Raw genomic sequence first — 21,382 nt, forward strand, 5'->3', positions numbered from 1 at the left:
ACCTGATCAGCTGGCACAAGAAAAGCGGCAAGTACGGGGCAGTTGAAAAATGCAACCCGAAGGTATATAATTTGAAAGATGCAGAGAACCGCTACTACTACTAAAGTGGGATTGGAAGCATACAACTACCAGGATGCTATGCAAGATACACGCCCATTGGCGGGACTTAAATCAAAAGCTGAAAAACGAGCACGAGATTCCGAAGTAGCTGTCACGCCCTTTCAGTGCCTGCCTTTGAAGAAGGGAACACTTCCTGAAACGCGTCGGCATCAAGGCACGAACATTATCGCATTTACCCTGTGCTGTTATTTGCTGCTGCTTGCTGATTAAAGAAAGGTGAAATAATAACGTCGAGTGGGCGCTTCAAGCATTTGAGCAACCTTTGTAGGAATGTATATATGTATATATATATATATATATATATATATATATATATATATATATATATATATAGTGTGTGTAATATATATTTTTTTATACCGTTTATTACTATTTTTCATGGTACCTTTACATCAACGTGGTAAGTTGGTGTGTTTCAGGCTCCCACAACTGCAGAGAGATTCTAAATTTTAGGACTATAAATGAAGATCTCATAATTGAGTATTGTCTAACGTTCGTTTTATTTTCTCTGCAGCATTACACTTGGAGGATTCGGAGCAGATCGCTTTTACCTGGGCCAGTGGCGTGAAGGACTTGGGAAACTATTCAGCTTTGGAGGTCTTGGAATATGGACTCTGATAGATGTTTTGTTAATTGGAGTAGGTTATGTGGGACCTGCAGATGGCTCGCTGTATATTTAGTGACATTAAGTTGTCTAGAAGCAGGAAAATAATTCGTAACATCATGGAGTTGACACTTTTCTGCATATTTAATGTACAGTATCTGTACTTCATCTGCCTTTATTAAGGTTAAATCAGTCACTGTATTGGTTAAAAGTAATCGTCCTACAATCTATCTTTTTTTTCTATGAAAAAAGTATTTGTCATACATACCGTGGAATGAGTGTTAAGATCCCATTGCTTGGTCATGTTTTTAGAAACCACTGCTTATCTGCTTCTTGCAGCCTTATCATAAAACTACGGATCCAGATTGTGTGCTACTATGTCCCTCTAACCAACTTATGTCTGGGACCAAGGAGTTAAAGCCAAAAGTGGTGCAGCAAGGAAGATGTGACCATGGCCAGATTATCATAAATGGTGAAGCCATACAGCTACATAACAGAGAAGAAATGGTTACAGGGAGGGAAAGAGAGGAAACGAAGTCTTGCTAGTAGTTTCTGAGAGGCATCACAGTGTGCATGGGTAAAACACTTTGCAAACAAACCCTCCCACACTTTGTGCTGCTAATTCAGTTCAGTTAAAATGTTTAACTTGAACTTCCCAAGCTCCATACCTTACAAATTGCAGGAATTAGCAGTGTGTCTGCACATAAATTCAAAATGTGGGTGTAGATAGCAGGGGATCTTGGGTTATCCCTAACATTTAACATTGTTAAAAGTAAATGCAGGAAAAATGTCCAGAGTGAGTGTTAAGAATGCACAAATGTATGTAAAAACCAATAAATATGTTGAAAAAAATAGTTCAAAGTAGCAATTCTTTCTGTGTTTGATGATGGTAATCCGGTAGTTTAAGGCTTGATAAAACAGCTGTTTTCACTCCACGCCCAAACAGAAAAACAATATCAAAAGAAATCTAGCATGCCTCCAGGATTGTAAATAATTTTTGAACTGTAGTTTTAATACCTTTAAGAAGCAAAAAATGCCTACATACGTTACTGAAGAAATATTGGCTTCCCAAAATCTTTAATTATATTTAGACTTTCTATTTTTGCCTTTATTATATTCACTTTCTGCACCAGTGTGAATAAAATGTATGCATCTATTGTCTCATGTAATTTGTGTAGATGTTCGTATGTTATTGATTTTTGAAATCCAGCTTATCACTGAAATCAGCATCTACACGAAAGCTCCATTGATGAATTAATTTGGCAGCTAAACAGACTGAGCCATTGAGGGTGCGTTCAGAACCAAAAAGAGACGCCTCCTCGATGCCTGTCTGAGGAGTCTGACCTGATTCTTCAATGCCTGCTGCATGAGCTTGATGCTATATAAAATCGCATGTTTTATCCACCAGAAACAGTTTTGCTAGAGCATTGGTGCAGATTTTAACTGACTGACAGAGACCCTCCCACAAAAAAGTAGTCTCCCCTCTGAGGGGCAGATTTCTCTGGAGCCAACGGCACCAATGCAAAGAAAATTCCAAGACCAGGGCACTAGCCCTCCATCTCAAACGGCTAAGCCTGCTACTCTTCCCTCTCCGCAACCACCTGCTCCACCCACATTCTCCTCCTCATATACCCCATTAGCCATACTCTCCTGAGGGGTCACCATACCCTTCATAAGGGGGGGAGAAGCCATGCTTTTCTTAAAGACCCTTATGATGTGCAAGGGGGAACACTGGGAGATCAAACAAATCGACCCACAGAGTGACAGACCCAGATGCCTACCTAGCTAGATCCTCCCTGCTGCATGAAACCACCTCCTACCAAGAGGTGATCTAAAGGGTAGCTAGCTGTCACAAATTAAGTGTGCGTGTCCTAGAGGAAGACAAGACCACAACTTCCTTGGAGAGGCGTTATCAAAAACATAACGTGGTGCAATGCTTATCAATCGTGAAAGGGTTGCTTACAACAGCTGACACATGTAAAGATCCTGTGAAACCTAGTTATCACCCCCAGGTGCAGTCCCATGTACATCCAGTGACAACTACCACCCAACTCTTTAGTGGTGCATAAGTGTGCATTCCCAGGCCACAGGGGACGTATCCCCCAAACAAAGAGCAAAGGCAGCAGGAAAGAGGATAGCTTTGCAGGCAGTGACACTTTGTTGGAATGCCAACTCGGTCAGCCTACTCTTGCTTTGTGACAAGGCACATAGTAATGAGGAACAAGATCTCCCCAAACACCTTCTAGAAGAGTACAGGGAAAGGGGGGGAAGATCTGGTGGCTGAGGAGAAAATCCTCTCCAATGCACAAGTGCATCAAATGTGGGAAAAGCTGAAAAAGGACAAAAACGCAGCAAAGGGTAATTTCGGAGGCAACACTACAGGGCAGGCAACAAAAATAACTCCCTTGGCACCTCCGCATCCTACCAAAGGCGGCAGTATTACTATCAATCACCAATGAGGTGATCACGAAGGGATTCTGCAAAAACAACCAGGGGAGAGGCAAAGGAGGTGCTGAGAAAGGTGCCTCAGCCATGAAATAGTGACTCCCACAACGTTCAACACCTGTTGGAAAGGCTCCATGACTCCACCCTTTATAGCAACTGATCACATCCGATGCCTTGGTACTGGACATAGTTTAGCAGGGCAACTGCCTAGAACTCCACAGAACACCAACAAACATCACCCCCACACGCAAGCACATCAGTGAGAAACATCACCTTTGCGCTCCTTCATGAGGGCGCTATTTAACCAGTGCCTCACTTTTAGTGGGGCAAAGGAGTCTGCTCTTTATACTTCAGTTTAATAAAGTTTTATTTTGTTTAAGAAAGAGTACAGCATAATATAACAGTATACAAAAAAATCAGAACCAATATGAAAAAACAATGAGAAGGAGATGAAGAGGAGAAATGGTTCAGATAATGTGAGAAAAGGAAGAGCATGGAAGAAGAAAGTAGGAGGAGAAAAGAAAAGAAAAAGAAAGGGGGAGAGAGAAGGAAAGGTTAGGGAGGGGGGGGGGGGTGATAAGAAGTTAGAGAAAGGCAGCCAGGTAAGATCGGATTTAATTTTTAAGGTGACAGAAGAAGCAATTGCAATTCTATGCTCATCACATATGAAATTCCACCATGTATGAACAGACAGTTTAGTATTATCCTTCCAACAGGACAAAATTACTTTAAAAGCAGTTGCAATGAAAAGATCAAATAATTTTAGCATTATATGAATGGAAGTCTAAAATATCAGATAGGGAACCTAAAAAAACGTGTAGCGATGAGAATGGGACAGAAAAATGCTCTTTATACTTCATCCCCAAGAAAGAAGACACACTCGGACCATTCTAGATCTGAGGGCACTAAACTGATACATCCTCACTGAACACTTTCCTATGATTGCATTGCAGGATGCCACACCTCTCCTCCATTGAGGAGACTACATGAAAGCAGACTCCTGCTTCCACTTCCCAATTCATGCAGCCCATCAGCGGTACCTGAGATTTGTGTTAAGTGCTCAACATTATCAATTCAAGGTGCCACCCTGCTGTGTCCTCAGCTCTCCAAGGGTTTTCACCAAGTGCCTGGCAGTGGTCGCCGGACATTTAAGGAGGAGGAGCATCCACATGTTTCCATACCTTAATGACAGACTGAACAAGAGTGCAATCTGCCTTCAGTGCCTTCAGCACACCCAAGCAACCATCTCCCTTCTCCACAATTTGGGTTTTACTCTGGGTTTTTCCATGAACTCAGCCAGGTCCCATTTGCAACTGCTCTGGATCCAACCTTTTATAGGAGCAATTTAAAATGCACGGACAGACCAGGAGACCCACGTCCCAACGTGTGGCCGTCTTTCGCCAGCTTGTACCTCTTTTTCAGCCACAACATCCTTTCACGGTCAAGACTGTAATCTGCCTAGCATGATTGCTTCTTGTATTGCAATAGTTCCCCATGCCCAGATATATGTGTCTGTTGCAACAATGCCTTGCAACACACCAGAATCAAGCAGAGGGGTAGATCGAAAATCTAGTGTTGGTTGTGGCTAATGCCCATTGATCTCTGCGGTGATGACACATCAGCAACCTGTTGCAGGGCAGGCCTTTCCTTGGCCAGATTCCACTGATTAACATTACCACGGATGCCTCAGACGCTGGGTTGGGAGGGCATCTCGATCAATGCACAGTTTACGGTCAGCAGACCCCTGCTCAACAGACTCACCACAATAACTACTTAGACTGCTCTTGAGTTGTGCTGGGGTTCTGTTGGAATGTGGAATCTTGGGCGAGAATCTTTTGGAAATGGTTCTGTTGGGAGTTGCTGCCAGACTGAAGCCGGTGGTTGTGAATGCTTAACCACTTACCTGGGCTCTGTCTTTTCGGGTGCTGTGAGTGCCACTAGTTCTCCCGGCCCCAGTACGCTCTGTGCAGGCAATTGTGGATGCTCCAGAGCAATTGTTCTTCATGCAGTGAAGTGCAAGGGTGCATGTGCCGCCCTGAATTGTGTGGTGATTCCTGCTGTCTCCTGAGACCCATGTGCTCTGTTGTATCACCCGCCGCTCTGACTCCTTAAATGAGTCTGAACTAGAACGCATGGTGGGAGATCTAAAAAAAAACCAAGCTCCACTTGCTTAACAAGCGTGACACGTATAACGGTGACCATCCTAGGCGGTTGGGCTGTGCTTTAAACAAGCCCCAAAGATTTTAGAAAGCATGTTATGCAGCATTCAGCTGCCATTGTAAGTTTTGGGAAAAGCCTGTTCACATCTATTGAAGATGCTTTTATGGCAGGAGCTATGTTCATTCAAAGCCTGGTACAGTATTATGGTGAAAGGCACACCTTTGTAGTTATACATTTACGATCAGCTGCTGCACTATCGTCACTGCTGTCTGTCAACAACTGCTTTCTATCGAAGCTTATTGGCAGTACTTCGGTGACAGGCACACCTTCTTGATGAGTTGTGGCAGCAGTGACAGGCACACCTATGTTATACAACAGTTGTGCGACTAGCTGCTACATAAACTGGCTGTCAACTGCTCTGTTTCTGACACAAGTTATGGTGACCGGAACACCTATATTACACTAAATGTGGAGCATAATGGTGTTATTTAATGCAAATAATACTGTGGGTGTAGGCAGCAACGACCCACGCTTAGTAACAGTGTTACAATGGATGAGATTGCTGCACTACCTCCATTTTTAGGTCGAGCTTAGGCAGCACATGTGCTGGTGCTTAGCGACCTGTTGTAATTTATTTGTGAAGTTCCATCTCCACCCATTGTTTGACTCTGCTTTTCATTTGTCTCTCAGTTTCCTTAAAAAATCCTTGCTTGCTAGTGGTCAGTCCTGCCTCTTTGTTCCTCCTTTTACTCTTCTGTTCCTCCCATGCAGCGGGATTGCCTCATTATGCTACAGTTCTTTATCTGTTGCTTAGGGGGACTATTTTACATTTAAAAATAGCTTTCCTCCTCCCTACTTCCTCTTAATTCCACATCGTATTAATGCTACCTCATTCGCCGTGCCTCCCACTTTTGCCATGCCTCCCGCTACAATGGTTATATTTTATAAGGCTTTTAGCAATTTTCGATATCAGACGGGCTTTTTTTGTAGGTTGTTTGTTTGGTTTTGGGCTTTGTCAGACAGAAGGTTTTACTGTAATATGAATAGTGGCGTGGGCTTATTTTTAATTTGTTGCTGCATGCTTATGAAAAGCCTGTTTAGTAGGGCTTCTCCAGTGGAAGCTGCTGCAGCGCACTGAATGTGCAGGCAGCATGCATTTGATGCGAGTGCAATTGGCACCTGGGGATGAGTGTGCCCCACCCCTCTGCTTCTGTGCTCGGTGGCCGCAGGGCTCAGACACCCGGCGGGTGGAGTTTAGCAGCCTACCTTGCTCTGTTCAAATGAGGAGGCACAGCCTCAACTTAGTCGCTGACTATGCCGCTCCCTCTTAGTGTGCGTCAGTAGCTGTATGCGTTGGGATGACTTGTAGAAGGATGCTGTGGTAGCATCTAGTCAGATAAGATGATACGTGTATGCTTGAAAAGGTAGAGGTCGCTTTGCGCGGCGTAGCCCTTCATGCATGCAGGCATACAGATTTTATTTTTTTCATGGGATACAGAAAGGGTGGGACTGGTGGAGGTGCACTCTAGAATATTGCACAACAACGCGCAAGTTCCCAAACTGCTCATGCTTAATTGAATAATGTGAGGGTGACTGTTCTGAGCCCTGGAATAAGTTGCAGGCATGCGTGCTGCAGCTGGCGAGGCAGAGCACTGCAGCTCTGGGAAGACGATGGGGAATAGCAGTGACTAGAGAGTCTTACCGAATGTCACCGGGTTCAAGCCTGATGTTCACTTGTGCCCCTTTCTCTCACCGGCCGGCCTTATCAGAGTACGCAGCAGAGACGGAGGTCTCTCAAGAGATGTTTCCTATAGGCAGGTGCGTTGTGAAGGCTGGTGGTGCTGTGTCTGAATCGATCTCGTCCGACAAATCAAGTCTGGCAAGTCCTAACTGAATGTTTTCCCTTTAAATGTCTGAAGTTGTTACACTTTTGGTGGTTGTTATTGTTGTTACATATGGGGAAAGTATGGCTCTGTAAGGAGCACGAGATGCTGTTGACTGACTTGGATAATTAGGCCCATGAAAATGTTTGGGGGAGAAGCCCGCTCATGGTTTTTAGTATTGTTTGCAACGTTCAGGATAAACAGCTGTGGGTGCTTGCAAGTAGCACTTTTTTTTATCAATGCCCGAATGCTCATTAAAGGGATATAGACTTAGGGAATTTTAAAACTTTCTCCCTATAAAGGGCAAGTCGAGTGGGATAACTCAAAGAAATCTTTACTGGATGGCAACAGGGACGACACCTTCATTAGGGCGGAGGAACGTCGCCCCACTGCTTTCTCGCTGTGCGAGAAGCAGAAACATAAAATGGTATGCGAGAAAGCAGACTGGTATGCCGGTTTGGGGGCTGGCGGGTTGGTGAGGAGTAGCTTGACCAATGCTGTGGGCCCTGATTGTTGGTCGGCCCTCTGGGAAAACCAATCATGCACACACTCAATTTTTTCTATGTAGACACCATGCAGCCTAAATAGAGAAAATAGCCTCCCTACAGGCGTCCGGCCTGGTGCCGTCCGCACCAATCACAATGCTGCCATTGCCAATTTGTGATTGGCTTAGAGGAAGGAGGATGCCAGCTTCCTGTTCCTGCCGAAGGAAGTAGAGTAGCAGGAAAACGCGGGCATGGGACCCGACCAGGAGCGGAGGCGTCATGGGACCCTGTAATGTTAGCCGCGACTGGATGGCAACTCACACATGGAATCTGGAAGCGTGCGGGCTCTGGGACAATGCACAGTTGAAGCAACCCTTTCCAAGACACTGACAAGATGCCTACTTACACCTGGAAATAGGTATGTGACCTGCGTCTCTTGTGTGGTTGTCTTATAAAATGTTTAAAAACAGTGCAGAAAGGAACAATATACCCATCATTATGCTTTGGAAAACCCACACATGCTTTAGGGGGGGGGACAGGGGGGGGCGGGCTGTATCTGAGTTTGAGTGTCTCTATGATGTGGAGCCACTCTCTAGTTCAAAAGTAAGTTATGGCAGCAAGTAAACAGGCCGGTATCTCTACAAGAGAGTATTAAAATACAGCCATCATTATCGACAAATTGGACCCTCTCTCCCTGAGCCACTTCACATGCTGCGCCTCAGATGGCCACGGTTCTGTTTCATACAGCTCCCCTAAACTAGTCTTCAGCTATACCCTCAGTTCTCAGTGTAAGGATGAAAAGTCTATATTTTCCATCTCTCTATATTGCTCTTTCAGTCTCACTTTTTCTCTCTTTTGCCTCACCCTGCTCTTTCTCTCACGCTCCCTTTGTTTCTAAGCCTGTCGTCCATCTGTTTTCTCACATACATTCCGTTTCTCAAACCTGCGTTTCTAGTGACACTTGACCTCTTTCCCACCATTCTTGTCACCCTCTTTCTTCTCATCATTCTACCACCCTTTGTCTATATCTATCTCTTTGACTCACCTTTCCGGTTTATCTTAGCAAGTTACTTTCCTTCTTTCTCGTCATTGTAGTCTCTTTTTTTAGGTCTTGCCTAGCGTTGCAGCACGCATGTGCTACTCGTTCTGGCGAGATATATTGTAGATGAGATTTCAGAAGGGGACTTGAAGCCCCGCCCATCATTGTAATTGGGCCGCATCAATGTTTATGCTAAATGATGGCTTCCCATTGAAAATGATGCTTCTTGGTCACTGCCCTTTCTCCTTTTCGTCCGGCCTATCCGGACTGGATCGTCTGCTTCACGGCTGTCATGAAGCATTTCTTATCCAAAGTAGGCGTGTTATCTAAACAAGCCATGAAGCAAAGGATCCAGTACGGATGGGTCGTCCCAAAGGGAGGAAGGGCTGCAGGCAGGCACAACGCGCATGGCACCGGCCTCACTATCCCAGCTCCCTTTGTCTGCTGAAATGTGCTGTCTGCGATTTATTCCAAAATCCACTGAATCTCCCATACTTTTTTTTTTAATCTACAAAATGGAAAACTCCTCCCTGGAAACAAGATGCCAAACTCTAACCAGGGAAGAAACCGAATTTGAGGCAGTCTTTAAACACCGGCGGCATAAACACTCACCCACAGCAGGAACAGAGCGAGCAGCCCGGCCATGGCAGCAAACTCACAGCTTAGGGAGGAACGGCCTCTCCGGTCTCTATACTCCGGCTTCCACCGCAGCAATACGGGGGCTCTTCTAAGATACCACACAGGAGTAAAATTGAGCCACCCACACTCAGCCTCGGTAGCCAGGGAGGTAGGGGGAGGGATTGGCAGTTCCAAAGGGTGGTGCGGGGCCAGCGCTGGCACCCTAGCCTCACCTGCGACATGACGTCACACGGTCCAGGGTTCAGTGATGACCCTGGAAATAAGGGTCGCTGCTGACTGCAGTAATTCTTGAAGGAAAGCAAATTAAGGGAAACCTTGTCTGTCCACAAGCGTAGAGAAGTAAGCCACAGTGCTCGAGTTCGCCACCAACTGCTACCGACTATTAGTAGTGATCGCGCCAGCCTTCCCATGCCTTTGGCGGTACTGAGAGATGAGAGGCGTCAAAACTCAAACTAGTGCCCAAGGCTTTGTAAGCTTCAAGCTTTATTTTAATGGGGTTACAAAGAGACTGAGGTATTCAAATATATCTTTACAAAATATAAAGTCTGATCATTTTTGGAGAAACTGTTTTAAGCCCAGCTAGTGTCTTATGTATTAACATCAAATGTCGATTTTCCACTAGTTTTAAGAAAGGCGACCCTCTTCTCTGGAACTAGATAAACTAACAACCCCAGGGTGACAGCTTTACCGTAGAAGTCGGGCATCATCGGTACACAAAGTGGGGAAACTGAAGACAAACCTCCATCTATCTAAACATAATACATCTGGCACATCCTAGTCTACATCTGTACTGCTATGCCCTCAAACAACTCCACCCACACAATAGAATGTTACTTAATGTGCCTCATTGTTAACAAACTTAAATTGTACCCCTCCGCAATAACCTGCTGCCAACACGGTTCCCTACCTACCTACACACAAGATCGCTGACTGACTTGCACATTATATATTTTTTTTTACAAATGACGTACTGGAACGTGTGACTACAAACGAAACCAGCATTGGCATTGGCAATAGGTCTCACCTTTGGGACCTTATATGTGTTTAGCCATACAACTATGATGATGTTGCGCCAAGGATATTGTGCTGCATAACTAAATACTTATAAGGTCCCAAAGGCGAAACCTATTGGCGATACCAATGCTTGTTTCCTTTTAGTTCCTCTCCTCTCTTTATTTCTCTTAGACTCTTTCCTAAAGACACTTGCTTCAAGCCAATCTAGCCCCTCCTTTTCTCCCACTTTGTCTATTTCTGCTGTGGGACTCATTCTTTCTCCGTCAGTTCACTACAAGTTTAGCCAAGACACCTCACGTTTTTCCTGTGACACTTGCTTTGCACCGGTCTCTGTTATTTTCACATAAGCCAGTTTCTTAATTTCACTGCTCATTTTCCTTATGTGTAACTCTTCTGAGCAGTGCTTTAAATTAGCCAGTGCTCGCAGGTAGAGAGTACTTGCACTACTTTTATTTGAGAGGGAGAGTACTTCCTCTTCTCAGTGGGTGCTTTTAGAGTACTTGCTTCCCAAGATCACACATGTACTCCAGGGCAGGTACCTACACTTCTATAACACCATTTCAAACACTGCTTCCCAGTGCTTTTTGATGGCATCACTGAACCTTCTATTATCTCCACTGCAACAAGGGTGCAGCGGACCCACTGCAAGAAAAATACATCCCTAGTGCCTCATTTCTCCTGCATCCGTTCCTCTATCATTGCAACGGGAAGCTATGTTCCTCTTTTTTCGCACCAACTCTTGAAATCTGACTTTTTCCATCTCGTTATGTCCCTCTTTTCTTAATCATTATTTCTCTTCTTCTGTGCCTTTTGCTGCCACTTCTTCACGATGAAAACTAAACCATAATCTTGGACCCAAAACTCAATCCTAATGTCATTCTGGGTAAATCACTTTATGCTCCTGGGCTTTTCTTAGCAATGGAATGCTAAGATGTATGTAAAATAAAATACAACGTCCTGTCTAGGGAGGAAGAGCATAAAAGCAACTCATTTGACAATATGGCACTATCCGTGCTGTCTCTGTCACTCGTTCATGTTAGCTGTTTCAATTCAGCTCCTTCTGTAAAGCCTGTCTCTATGTCCCAGTGCCCCTGCCTGTCCTCCTGCAGTAACTATAGAAGAGATACAGCAAACACGAGTGTTCTCTTTTGCAGTCTTTGCACCATGGTGGCAGCCGGAAGTCAGTATACAGCAGCAGCACCAGTGGACCACTCTGGCGTCACGGTCCATGCCTTCCAATGGCTGCTGCTGCCTCCATCTCAGAGCTCAACAAGCATTTGCAGTGCAATACGTCTCGAGAAGCAAGTCTGGCAGTAACAGTCCGCCTTGTTTCTTCTAAGCAAAGACTATAATTAAAAAGTGTGTGTTTACGCACAGGTTTTCAAAACGCACAAAAGGCATTGTCATTCACAATGCCAATCGCTCATACTCTCTCAAATTCAATAACTATTGCAAATGCTTGTTTGTCTTCTAGTTCTCCTTCCCTAAGTTAGGAAGTATGGTGTGAAGCATTTGGATCATATCTTGAAGCCATTGATGGGGATACATTTAACTCTAAAAAGAAAAAGGCACTACTTGTGTACAATTTAGGAATGGAAGGTAGTAGTGACTACCATTGGAGGTTATCAATGTGCATGTAGATGCTGGTGAAAATGGTGACATGGCTGTGAAACAGGATGAAAATGCTTCTATCATTAAACTTTGGATAGAGATATAATCCACTTAAAAGCATCGATTTGCAACATAAGTTTCTTCAGCAAGCTCAGTATAGTGGTGAATCAATAAATGATTTTGTGACTGCATAGAGAACAGTGGTAGATACCTGTAACTATCGTGAATTTAAGGATGAAATGATTTGTGACCAACTAATCGAGAAGACTAACGAAAGGAAAATTCAGGAGACGTTATTATCAACAGAAGATCATAATCTTGAACCAGCTTTATGCATTGCCAGGAACATCGAGCACACTGAACTGTGCATGAGGAAAATGAATACAAGTGCAAAACTGAATGATGTCCAGTTGGTCACCAGACAGAGTAAAAAACAGACCAAAAAGTGCAACCTAGTCCATGTGTCAAAGCACTTGATGAAGGTATGTTAGACAACAATGAGTGTTGCATTGATGCCTGCCTTCTAGGGATGTAAAGAGAAGGTGTAGGTAATTTAGCTACTGTTGACCAAGTTAGAAGGAAAAAATCATCCTTTTTGCATGGTATCTATCAATGAAAAGGGTGCCAGAATTACGACCGATTCCGGTTCACCATTGACACTTATAAATGAGTGTGAGTTACAACAAATTCAGGATGTATAGTTCTGTTATTCCTCTACCAAAATATTTGGAGTTAGGAAAATGGATGCCATGTAATGATATGACCATCGTACGGTCACTACTCGGGGTTACGTTATAAAGAATGGGTTGAGTTTATTACAATGGAACGACCGAGGAGAACCTGAAATATTTTACATTTCAATCACCATGAGATGGTAGTGCCCAATCGCAAATTTCTGTCAGTTGAGGGATCAGGGATAGGTCGATGAGCTCCTACATGATCTCAGTGATAGATTGGGAATATCGAAAGGCTTTCCACGTCGCATAGCGTGAAAATATGATGGTCAACCTATGGGGCACAAGGTTCTAATGAGTTTAAGGAAGGATGTGGAATTGGAGACACTGTGTTTGACCTGGCCCTTTGTGCAGGGTCACCCCCAAACTTTGTCTTCCTACTCCCTTTTTTCTCATCTCGTTTTCTCGGCCCTAGAATTCTGGGCACTTTACCCCTGCTAACCAGTACTAAAGTACATATGTTCTGTACTCTAAACATGGTAACATTGGCTTATCCACAATTGGTATGTTTAATTTACTTGTAAATCACTAGTAAAGTGCAATATATGTGCCCAGGGCCTGTGAATTAAATAATACTAGTGGGCTTGAAGCACTGATTGTGCCACCAACTTCAGTAGCCTTTTAACACAGTTCGGTCCTGCCATTCCAGAGCCTGTGTGTAGTTTTAAACCCCCATTTGGACCTGGCAAGTTAACCTACTTGCCAGGCCCAAACCTTCCCTTTCATTACATATAATCCACCCCCTTAGGTATGCCGCCCTATGAGCAGGGTGCAGTGTATTTAAAAGGTAGGACATATACTTTTAAGTTTTACATGTCCTGGTAGTGAAAAAACTGCTAAATACATTTTTCACTATTGCAAGGCCTATCTCTTCACAAGGTTAACACTGGGATTGCCTTAAAACATTTAAATTGTAATTTCCAATTGGGAAAAGATAGAGATTTAGAGTTTAGTGTCTCTGGACTAAAAATTTTAAAAAAATCACAACTTATTGTGAAGTCGGATTTTAAGTTATAAGTCAGAAAATACCACTTTTTGAAAGGTGCAAAAAGAACAATAGATGGGCAGAATGCAGAACAATGTCATACATTCACCCCAGTACAGAGATCTGGGCCTAAATCCATCGTTTTTTTGCTCACCATGACATTCCAGTTTGGACCCATCCATATGATAATCAGTCTTGACCCTGCGCCCAATAGGAACAGTCCAGCCCGAACTGCCAGGTCTGGCCCCCCCTGTACTGGAAACAAGCATCCCAGAACTGGTTTTGGGCTTTCAGCCCTCATCATCCAGGATGGATTTACCCAGATCTTTTGGATGGGGAGAATGTTTGCATTGTCAGCATTCCGTCCATCATTTGTTTGCTGTAACACTTTTAGCCCTAAGTGGGATGGGTATGCCCAGACGTAGGTCCCTTGCTCACTGTGCCACTGGATTCAAGCTAGCCTGGCTGAATAAGGGTGACATACCCTGAAACCGGTCTCAGGATGCTTGTTTCCAATCTAGGAAGGACCTGGCCTGGCAGTTCGGTCTGGACTGTTCCCATGAGGTACAGGGTCAAGACTGATTTGCATATGCCTGGGTCCAAACTGGGGCGGCGTAGTGGGCAAAAGAACAATGAATTTAACCCAGATCTTTTGACTGGGGAGAATATTAGCATTGTCAGCATTACGTCCATCATTTGTTTGCTGTTACACTTTTAGAAAGGTGGTGTTAGAACCGGCTGTCTCCAGTTGGCAGAGGTATACACTTCTGACAAATAGGGACACACCTTTTCTAGTCAGGGCAAGGGAATCACACCCTTTGATAACCCCTGCTCACCCCCTTGGTAGCTTGGCAGAGCAGACAGGCTTATCTCAGAGGCTGTACGTTAAGCATTTATGACCACATACAGTAATAAAGTGAATACACTACAAATGGACACGACACAGTAGTATTATAAAAATAAGGATTTTTATATAAGGCTCAGCACAAGACCAAATAACAACAAAAACATACACAATCTTAATAAATACTCTTGGAAGGGAAAGTAATAGTTCAAAGGTAGTTTCTTCTTTAGCACAAAGTCTTTTCGTATCAAAGCAACTCTTCTCCTGGAAACACAGTTCTTAGCAACAGTGTAACCCACACGGGAGCTACACAACGTCGAGGCAAAGTTAATCCAAAGGTTCGGCGTCGACCGCGAGGAGCGCTACGTCGAGCCCGGAGTCACACGGACCCCCAACAACACAGTACCTTAGGAAAATGAAACACACGATGATCAGCGGCGTCGAGCAATCCGGCGTCGCGTCTTCGGTGTCGATCAGGCCTCAGCAGGCGTCGTTGTCGATGATGCTGTTGCAAAGAGTGAGCAGCGCTCACGGCGTCGAGGGAGCACGAGGGCGATGCGATCAGCAGCGGTGCAGACACGAGGTCCCTTGGAGCTGGAGCCGAACTCACTACTCACTGGCGTTGCTGCTGGCGTCGATCGGGCTCGGCGGCCGGCGTCGAGGAAGCGGGACACTTGAGCCGTCACTCACGGTGTCGAGCTGGATTCGGCGACGTCCGTCGGCGTCGAGAGTGCTGGTTCTTTCAGAGGTGCTGGATTCACAGGTTCCAGCAAATAGCACTTTAAGCAGATGAAGTCCTTTAGCCCTGTGACTTCAGCAGGAGACTGGCACTCTTCCAGTCCTTGGAGATTTTCTTAGCAAGCGTGAGAGTACACACACAGTTCCTCTCTCCTGGTTCCTAGGCAAAAATAAAGAAGCACTGCAGGATTCCCCCCAGCAAACAGCACACTGGCAGACGAGGTAGGCAAGTCCTTAGATCAGCAGGCCTCTTGTCCTTGGTTACAGGGTTCCTTGTCAGAAGTGATCTGATTTCTTGGTTCAGGGGTCCTTCTCTTATACCCCTTTTCGGCTTTGATCCCCTTGTCCATGCAGGGGAATTTCCCAACATCCTGGGTCTGTTGTGGGTGGAGCCAGGCAGAAGCACCTGGCTTATTCACTGAGCAGGGCTGGGTCCTCAGACGCCCAGCAGGAGGTGGAGCCAGCATTGTCACTAGCAGGAGCAGAGCTATCGGCCTCCTGGCAGGAGGTGGAGCCAGCATTGTATCAGGCAGGGCAGGCTATCAGCAACTACTCTCCCCCTACTCTCAACGCAAATGTCCCACTCATCCCACACTGACTCATCCAGACCTCTGGAGCCACCCAGCTCCTGTCACACACATGCAAGACCAGCAGAAACCAGAAATGGTTAGACAAGAAAATAGACACTTTCTAAAAGTGCTATTTTCAAACCCAGAGTCCAAAAACCATCCACACCAACGGATGCGTAATTATACCCCGAGTTCAGGGATACCAAACTCAACATTGCACCATGCTCACTGAGCCAGCTAGGATCATAGCATTAATAATCCCGGCGGCCCATTCTAACTAATGGAGAGCAGGCTACCTCGCAATAGTGAAGAACGAAGATGGCTGTTGTTCACTATTAGGACATGCCAACTTGGTCAGGCGTGTCCTACCTTATACTTACAACGCACCCTGCCCGTGGGCCTACCATAGGGGTGACTAACCTGAAGTTAAGGGAAGGTTTGAGGGACTGGCAAGTAGGTATACTTGCGCAACCCATGTTGGAGGGGATGATTTATTAGGGGCAGGAGGGGCCAGGGGGACTCAGTGCAGCAGCTTTCAGAAGCTGCGCTGGTGAGACCGTGAGTGAGAACTAAGGGGAATAGGACGGCTTAAATTGCACCGGGGCAGTCCTGGACCTCTTGCTCTAAAACAGGAAAAAACATACATATGAGCTTTTGGAGACTGAAGCTTGGAGCTGTACAATTTATTTGAAGACACAGCTTCTAGAAATAATCAGTGATAGCATAAAAATCATATAGTACTTGGTCCTGTACCCAGCATTCTCTTGAAAGTCACATGAACCAGTTTAAGTTTACAAAGTACAGTCTAACATTTGCTAAGAGAGAGAGATTTTGCTTCAAGTACACCTATGAGCACTGAGGCAGATTAAAACCGGTTGTGCTTGTTCACATGGATGAATACTCACATTTGCTTATAAGTGTAATCCTGCAAGATACATTAGAATGCAGAGTGCATGTTATCATCATTAGGTACACTCAAAATGCTATATCAGTGAGATGTCCTAAGACCACAGTATAAATGCTTAAATGTAGAGAACAAGTTAAAAAGTACATATGCAGATATAAAATGACTTATCTAAAAAGCAGTTAAAACATAACACAAGTAAAATATTTACATGCACAAAAGTATGAACATTTGATCAAGGGCCCTTGGAGACAACTCTCGGTCTGAATACCTACAAACAGACGAGGAGTTGCCCGCTGATGTTCTTGCGGGGCTCCTTCTTATACTGTCCAAAACACATGAGACGATAATTACGTCATCCCACGCCACCACGTATCACATACCCGTCCATTGTCATTTACTGGCCTGCTCTCTACCTTTCCCACCCGTAAGGTTAGGTATGGCCTTTTTCCTGTAATTGTGGTACATACTTCAGTCTAGACTGAGACCTGCCACTTGACTGGAAGTTTAAGAATAAACTATCAATGGACGACAGAAATGTGTTAGTATTGCTTCGAGGGGTTCTATTCATATGTCAATCAGGCAATCTGCGATAATATTTCACCACACTTAGCCTCTGTTTATCGGATATCTTGCTTGACGTAGCTGTGGTGGGAACTTCCCTTATTCTATTCATGGCTTAGGTGGGGGACGTGGGGTATGTTGCAAAATTTATAGAGGAACTTGACTTCTGCTGTTTGTGAGAAATATACAATGAGGTGGGGCCTGGTAGGGGTGCGGGTCCTTGCAGACAAGAGCAGCTGGGTGAATCTTGGGTCAGACTTGCTTTCTGCTTCTGCTTAAGCTAAGAGAAAATGGCAGTGCTCAGGGCAATGTAACTGAGGCCTGCAACTTCTAAACAGCAGCGCCTACACAGAGGTTATGTTGTGCAGGTGACAGGTGTGTCCTTGGATAGCTGTGCAGGTAAAAATTCTTACTCCAACATTCCCCCCTCAGGTTCGAAATTCGAACCTTATCAAACATCTTTAAACACCATTCGAACTGCATACTTAGCTGTAGATGGGGGAAGAGGCCAGGGCGAGTCGCAAAGAGGTTGTTCCTCTGAATCTTTGTCCTGCATTTTTCCTGAATCTGCATCTGTTTTCCCTAAATTATCACACATTGTCTCATAGGGATGCATCAAGTCCCCCTGTGATGAACGTGGTTGGACTCTATGCACCTGGGCCTGATATTGACTAATTACAGGAATGTCTGGCAATGGGCGGGAGTCAGGAATGGTCAACTTCACTATGCTCATCATTGTCGTCTCTCCATCATCTCCCTTAGCCCTACGAATTCCAGTATATGAACCTGAGCCTGCATAATTCATCCCTATCATTTTAGAACTAAATTTCTTTACACAGTATATCAGTATCTGTGATCCAAAACACAACAATAACAGCACACAGAAAATTGGCATTAAAAATTTAAGCACTGCAGACAGCCATGAAGGCATCCAGTTCAAATCGAACCAGCCATTTAAGAGATCTGCTTCAGCACCTCCTTCCTCATGCATCTCTTTCCCCAAGTTGTCCAAATCCTCGATGGCCTTCGTGAGCGTTCCGTTGTCAGCGTCGTTCGCTAAAATAAACGTGCAGCAGGATTTTCCCACCTTGGCGCACACACCACTATTCATTGCTGTTAGCTGGTCTAGAACATATCTGTGCTCTAGAACCATAAGTCGTAGAGGTCGAAGTTCTTCTTTCACGGCGTTGAACCCATCCCGGGTGTTGTTGACAAGCTGCATCAATTCATATCTGGTCACTTGCAGCCAGCGAGCATTGGCTTTAGTCTGGAACATGGGGATAACTCCCCCAAAGAAAAGTTCGGCATCATTGAAGAGTCTGTAATCCTGAGGTATTTTATGAAAAGGGCCATCTGAGAAGTATTTCATTATTTCTCTCTTCCCATGATGAAGCAGGGTAACGTCATCTGCCATTGGGTGTGTGTGGATGTGGGAAATGTTCGCTGCAGGGACAACAAGATGTAGTTCATGCATTGTCACAATGGAACATAGTCCTTGCCAGTGGGGGGGAAGCTGCAGATAAATGTGTTCGCCGCATGCCCAATAGATGTCCATGAGACTAGAAGTACCGTGCTGGAGGTCAAAATTAAACACTGTGTGACTGCACTTTGTGTTTCGGCCCACAGACACTGTTCCGGTACCTAGGAAGCAAAGGAGAGGAGACTTAAGTTTGTATGCTCTTTTAGGTTTGTACTTTGTACCCTCATTGAGAGTATATCTTCTAGTTTCCTGTGCCCATATCTCAGCACATTCCCTCCCAATAGTCTCATTGGTATAATGCTTATGCTCCTGACCTTCAACCGGGCTACCTAAGGATGCTGCCTTGCATATTAAATCATGTGGTCCATTCCATCTGTTATTAAAATATATATTGGCCCTCAGGCGCAGAATGGGTCTCCACTGACAAGGGCATGCGTTATGGGTATGGTTAGTCTGTTGGAATTCGGGTGAGTGGCATTTTGATGGGGGTGTTGGGAAGGTGAAGTATCCTAATTTTCTAAACTGATACTCCCAGACCTGTATCATATTAGCAGGTACTCCCATTTCATGGTAAACTTCCATTCTTCTCTCAAATTCTACTGGGTCAGAAACAACAGTGAACGTAACATACTTGTTGTCCCAGTCTGAGACGTTTACAAATGCTGTATTAATTTTTGCTGACTGGAGCTGTATCTGACCATGTATGCGGCAAAGGAACAGGTGTAGGAGACATTTGGCAGTGGCCGGTGGAATCTCTTTGGGAATGAGCAATTTGTCTGCACCTACAGCATGTGGAATGTATGAGCACACAAAGCAGGAATCATTCGTGGCTTTCCTCCCCACCTCCCTCATGTCTCTGTACCACATAATATCTAACAATGCATTATGGGTACCATCATTCTGTACTGACACACCAGGGCGCTGGGAGAAAAAATCAGGCATAGAGTGTTGTTCGAATGTGTACACAACTGTGTCCTGGAGATCACTAACCAAGTTTGATATTTGTTCTGTGTCTTTCTCCTTACGTTGTGTGCGAGGGGTATATCTCCTTGGTGTTTTATTGCGACCCATTTTATACCTGACACTCCTTTTATGCTGACGGAAACGTCTAGGGACACCTTTCCCAGGGGCATTCACAGTGATATCAAGTACCCTGTCCCACTCGGTGTGGTCTACAGAGGGTGTGGAATGTGTCGTGGGTACAGGGGTGGTGCAGCCATTGCTGGTGTATTCCTCATCCAGTATGTTACCAGGACTCGTTTTAGGCATGTGATATCCTACTGAGACGGTAGGCCTAACTTGGCTTGATATAGCCTTCTCTCTCTCTGCTTGTAATGCAAGCCAATGGAATATAGCCATTGAAGCAACGAACATAACAAAAAATAAAAATGCTAAAATACATATCTTTTTAATAGAGATCCTGGAGGGAGACGTTGGCCTGTTGCTGTTTCTTATCCCGTAGACTCTCATATGTTCTCCATAGTCTTTATCCTGGATCGACAAAGGAAATAGAACGCCCTCCTTCCGATAAATGTTCAAGTCTCTGTTGGTGCCGGGTGGATCCTCACATGGTTCAAATGAACCCATGCTTTGCGTTCGGCAATTCGGACCGCAGTGGGTGAAGAGTCAATGACCAGGTATGGTCCCTCGTACTTAGGGTCTCTCCACTTCTGTACTTGCTTCTTTATGAAGATCTGTGTTCCAGGGCGGATGGGCAAAAGTTCATCGGAAATTGTGCCGTCCTTGCTGGTGCTGTCCTTTTTCTTTGTCTTGGATGTCTGAATGGAAAGAAACCTAGCAGCACGGGTTAGGGCACACAAATAATCAAATAATTCAGCTTTCACAATCTCAGAAGACGTTTCATTGTCTACTTTAGGTCTGGTGGAAGGAACAACCATATTCATTGATCTGCCAGTGACAAGCTGGTGAGGTGTGAGGTGATGATCAGAGCTAGGGCTGTTCCTGAGTGCAAACAAAGCAATTGGGAGGCAATAGAGCCATTTCTTTCCAATAGTGGCACTTATCTTGCTGATCTTGGCTTTGAGCAATCCGTTGAGGCGCTCACAAATACCATTGCTCTGTGGGTGATAGGCTGAAGTAAGTTTATGTTTTAGTCCTAACATGGTGGCTATTATCTCAAAGATGGAGTTTGAAAAATGCCCGCCATTGTCACTGCGGATAGATTCTGGTAATCCCCAGCGACATATGACCTCACGAAGTAGGAAGGTAGCTGCGGCCTTAGCGTCACAATGGACACATGGTCCAGCCTCAATCCATCGTGAGAAGGGACATACTACCACGATGAGGTATCGGTAGTTGTTACATCTGTCAAGCATGTCCACATAGTCAATGTGGAGTTCCCTGAAGGGTCCCTTAGGCCTTGGTATTGTTGAAGCAACTGTTTTCATAGCTGGGTTGGGTGAATACTGCTGACAGATAAGGCACTGATGGACAAAGAGTTGTATCTGCTTATGTGCATTGGGGATGAACCATTCTGCCTGCAGGTTAGAGGACATGATATCACAAGGGACATGTGTAGGAAGGTGCAGCTGGGTAAGGGCTAT

The 21,382-nt window shown here is 44.9% G+C and overlaps 2 protein-coding genes across 3 annotated transcripts in view; one reads left to right on the plus strand and one right to left on the minus strand.

Annotated features, from left to right (window-relative positions):
• Positions 1-1,891, plus strand: part of TM2D3 (TM2 domain containing 3) — a 69,176-nt gene extending 67,285 nt beyond the window's left edge. The window contains exon 6 of one of the 2 annotated variants that reach the window (XM_086958399.1): positions 635-1,891. In XM_086958399.1, the coding sequence (XP_086814525.1) occupies positions 635-800 (166 nt within the window). In that variant the 3' untranslated portion in view covers positions 801-1,891. The remainder of the gene's footprint in view (positions 1-634) is intronic. The other variant, XM_086958400.1, reaches the window with a different exon arrangement.
• A 15,898-nt stretch (positions 1,892-17,789) lies between these two features.
• On the minus strand, positions 17,790-20,405 carry LOC147733805 (uncharacterized). Its single transcript, XM_086959020.1, has one exon. The coding sequence runs from the start codon at positions 20,403-20,405 to the stop codon at positions 17,790-17,792; it is 2,616 nt and encodes an 871-aa protein (XP_086815146.1).
• Between the last annotated feature and the right edge of the window lie 977 nt (positions 20,406-21,382).

This window comes from Lissotriton vulgaris, chromosome 2_1, assembly GCF_964263255.1.
Source record: "Lissotriton vulgaris chromosome 2_1, aLisVul1.2, whole genome shotgun sequence".
Taxonomy (NCBI): domain Eukaryota; kingdom Metazoa; phylum Chordata; class Amphibia; order Caudata; family Salamandridae; genus Lissotriton; species Lissotriton vulgaris.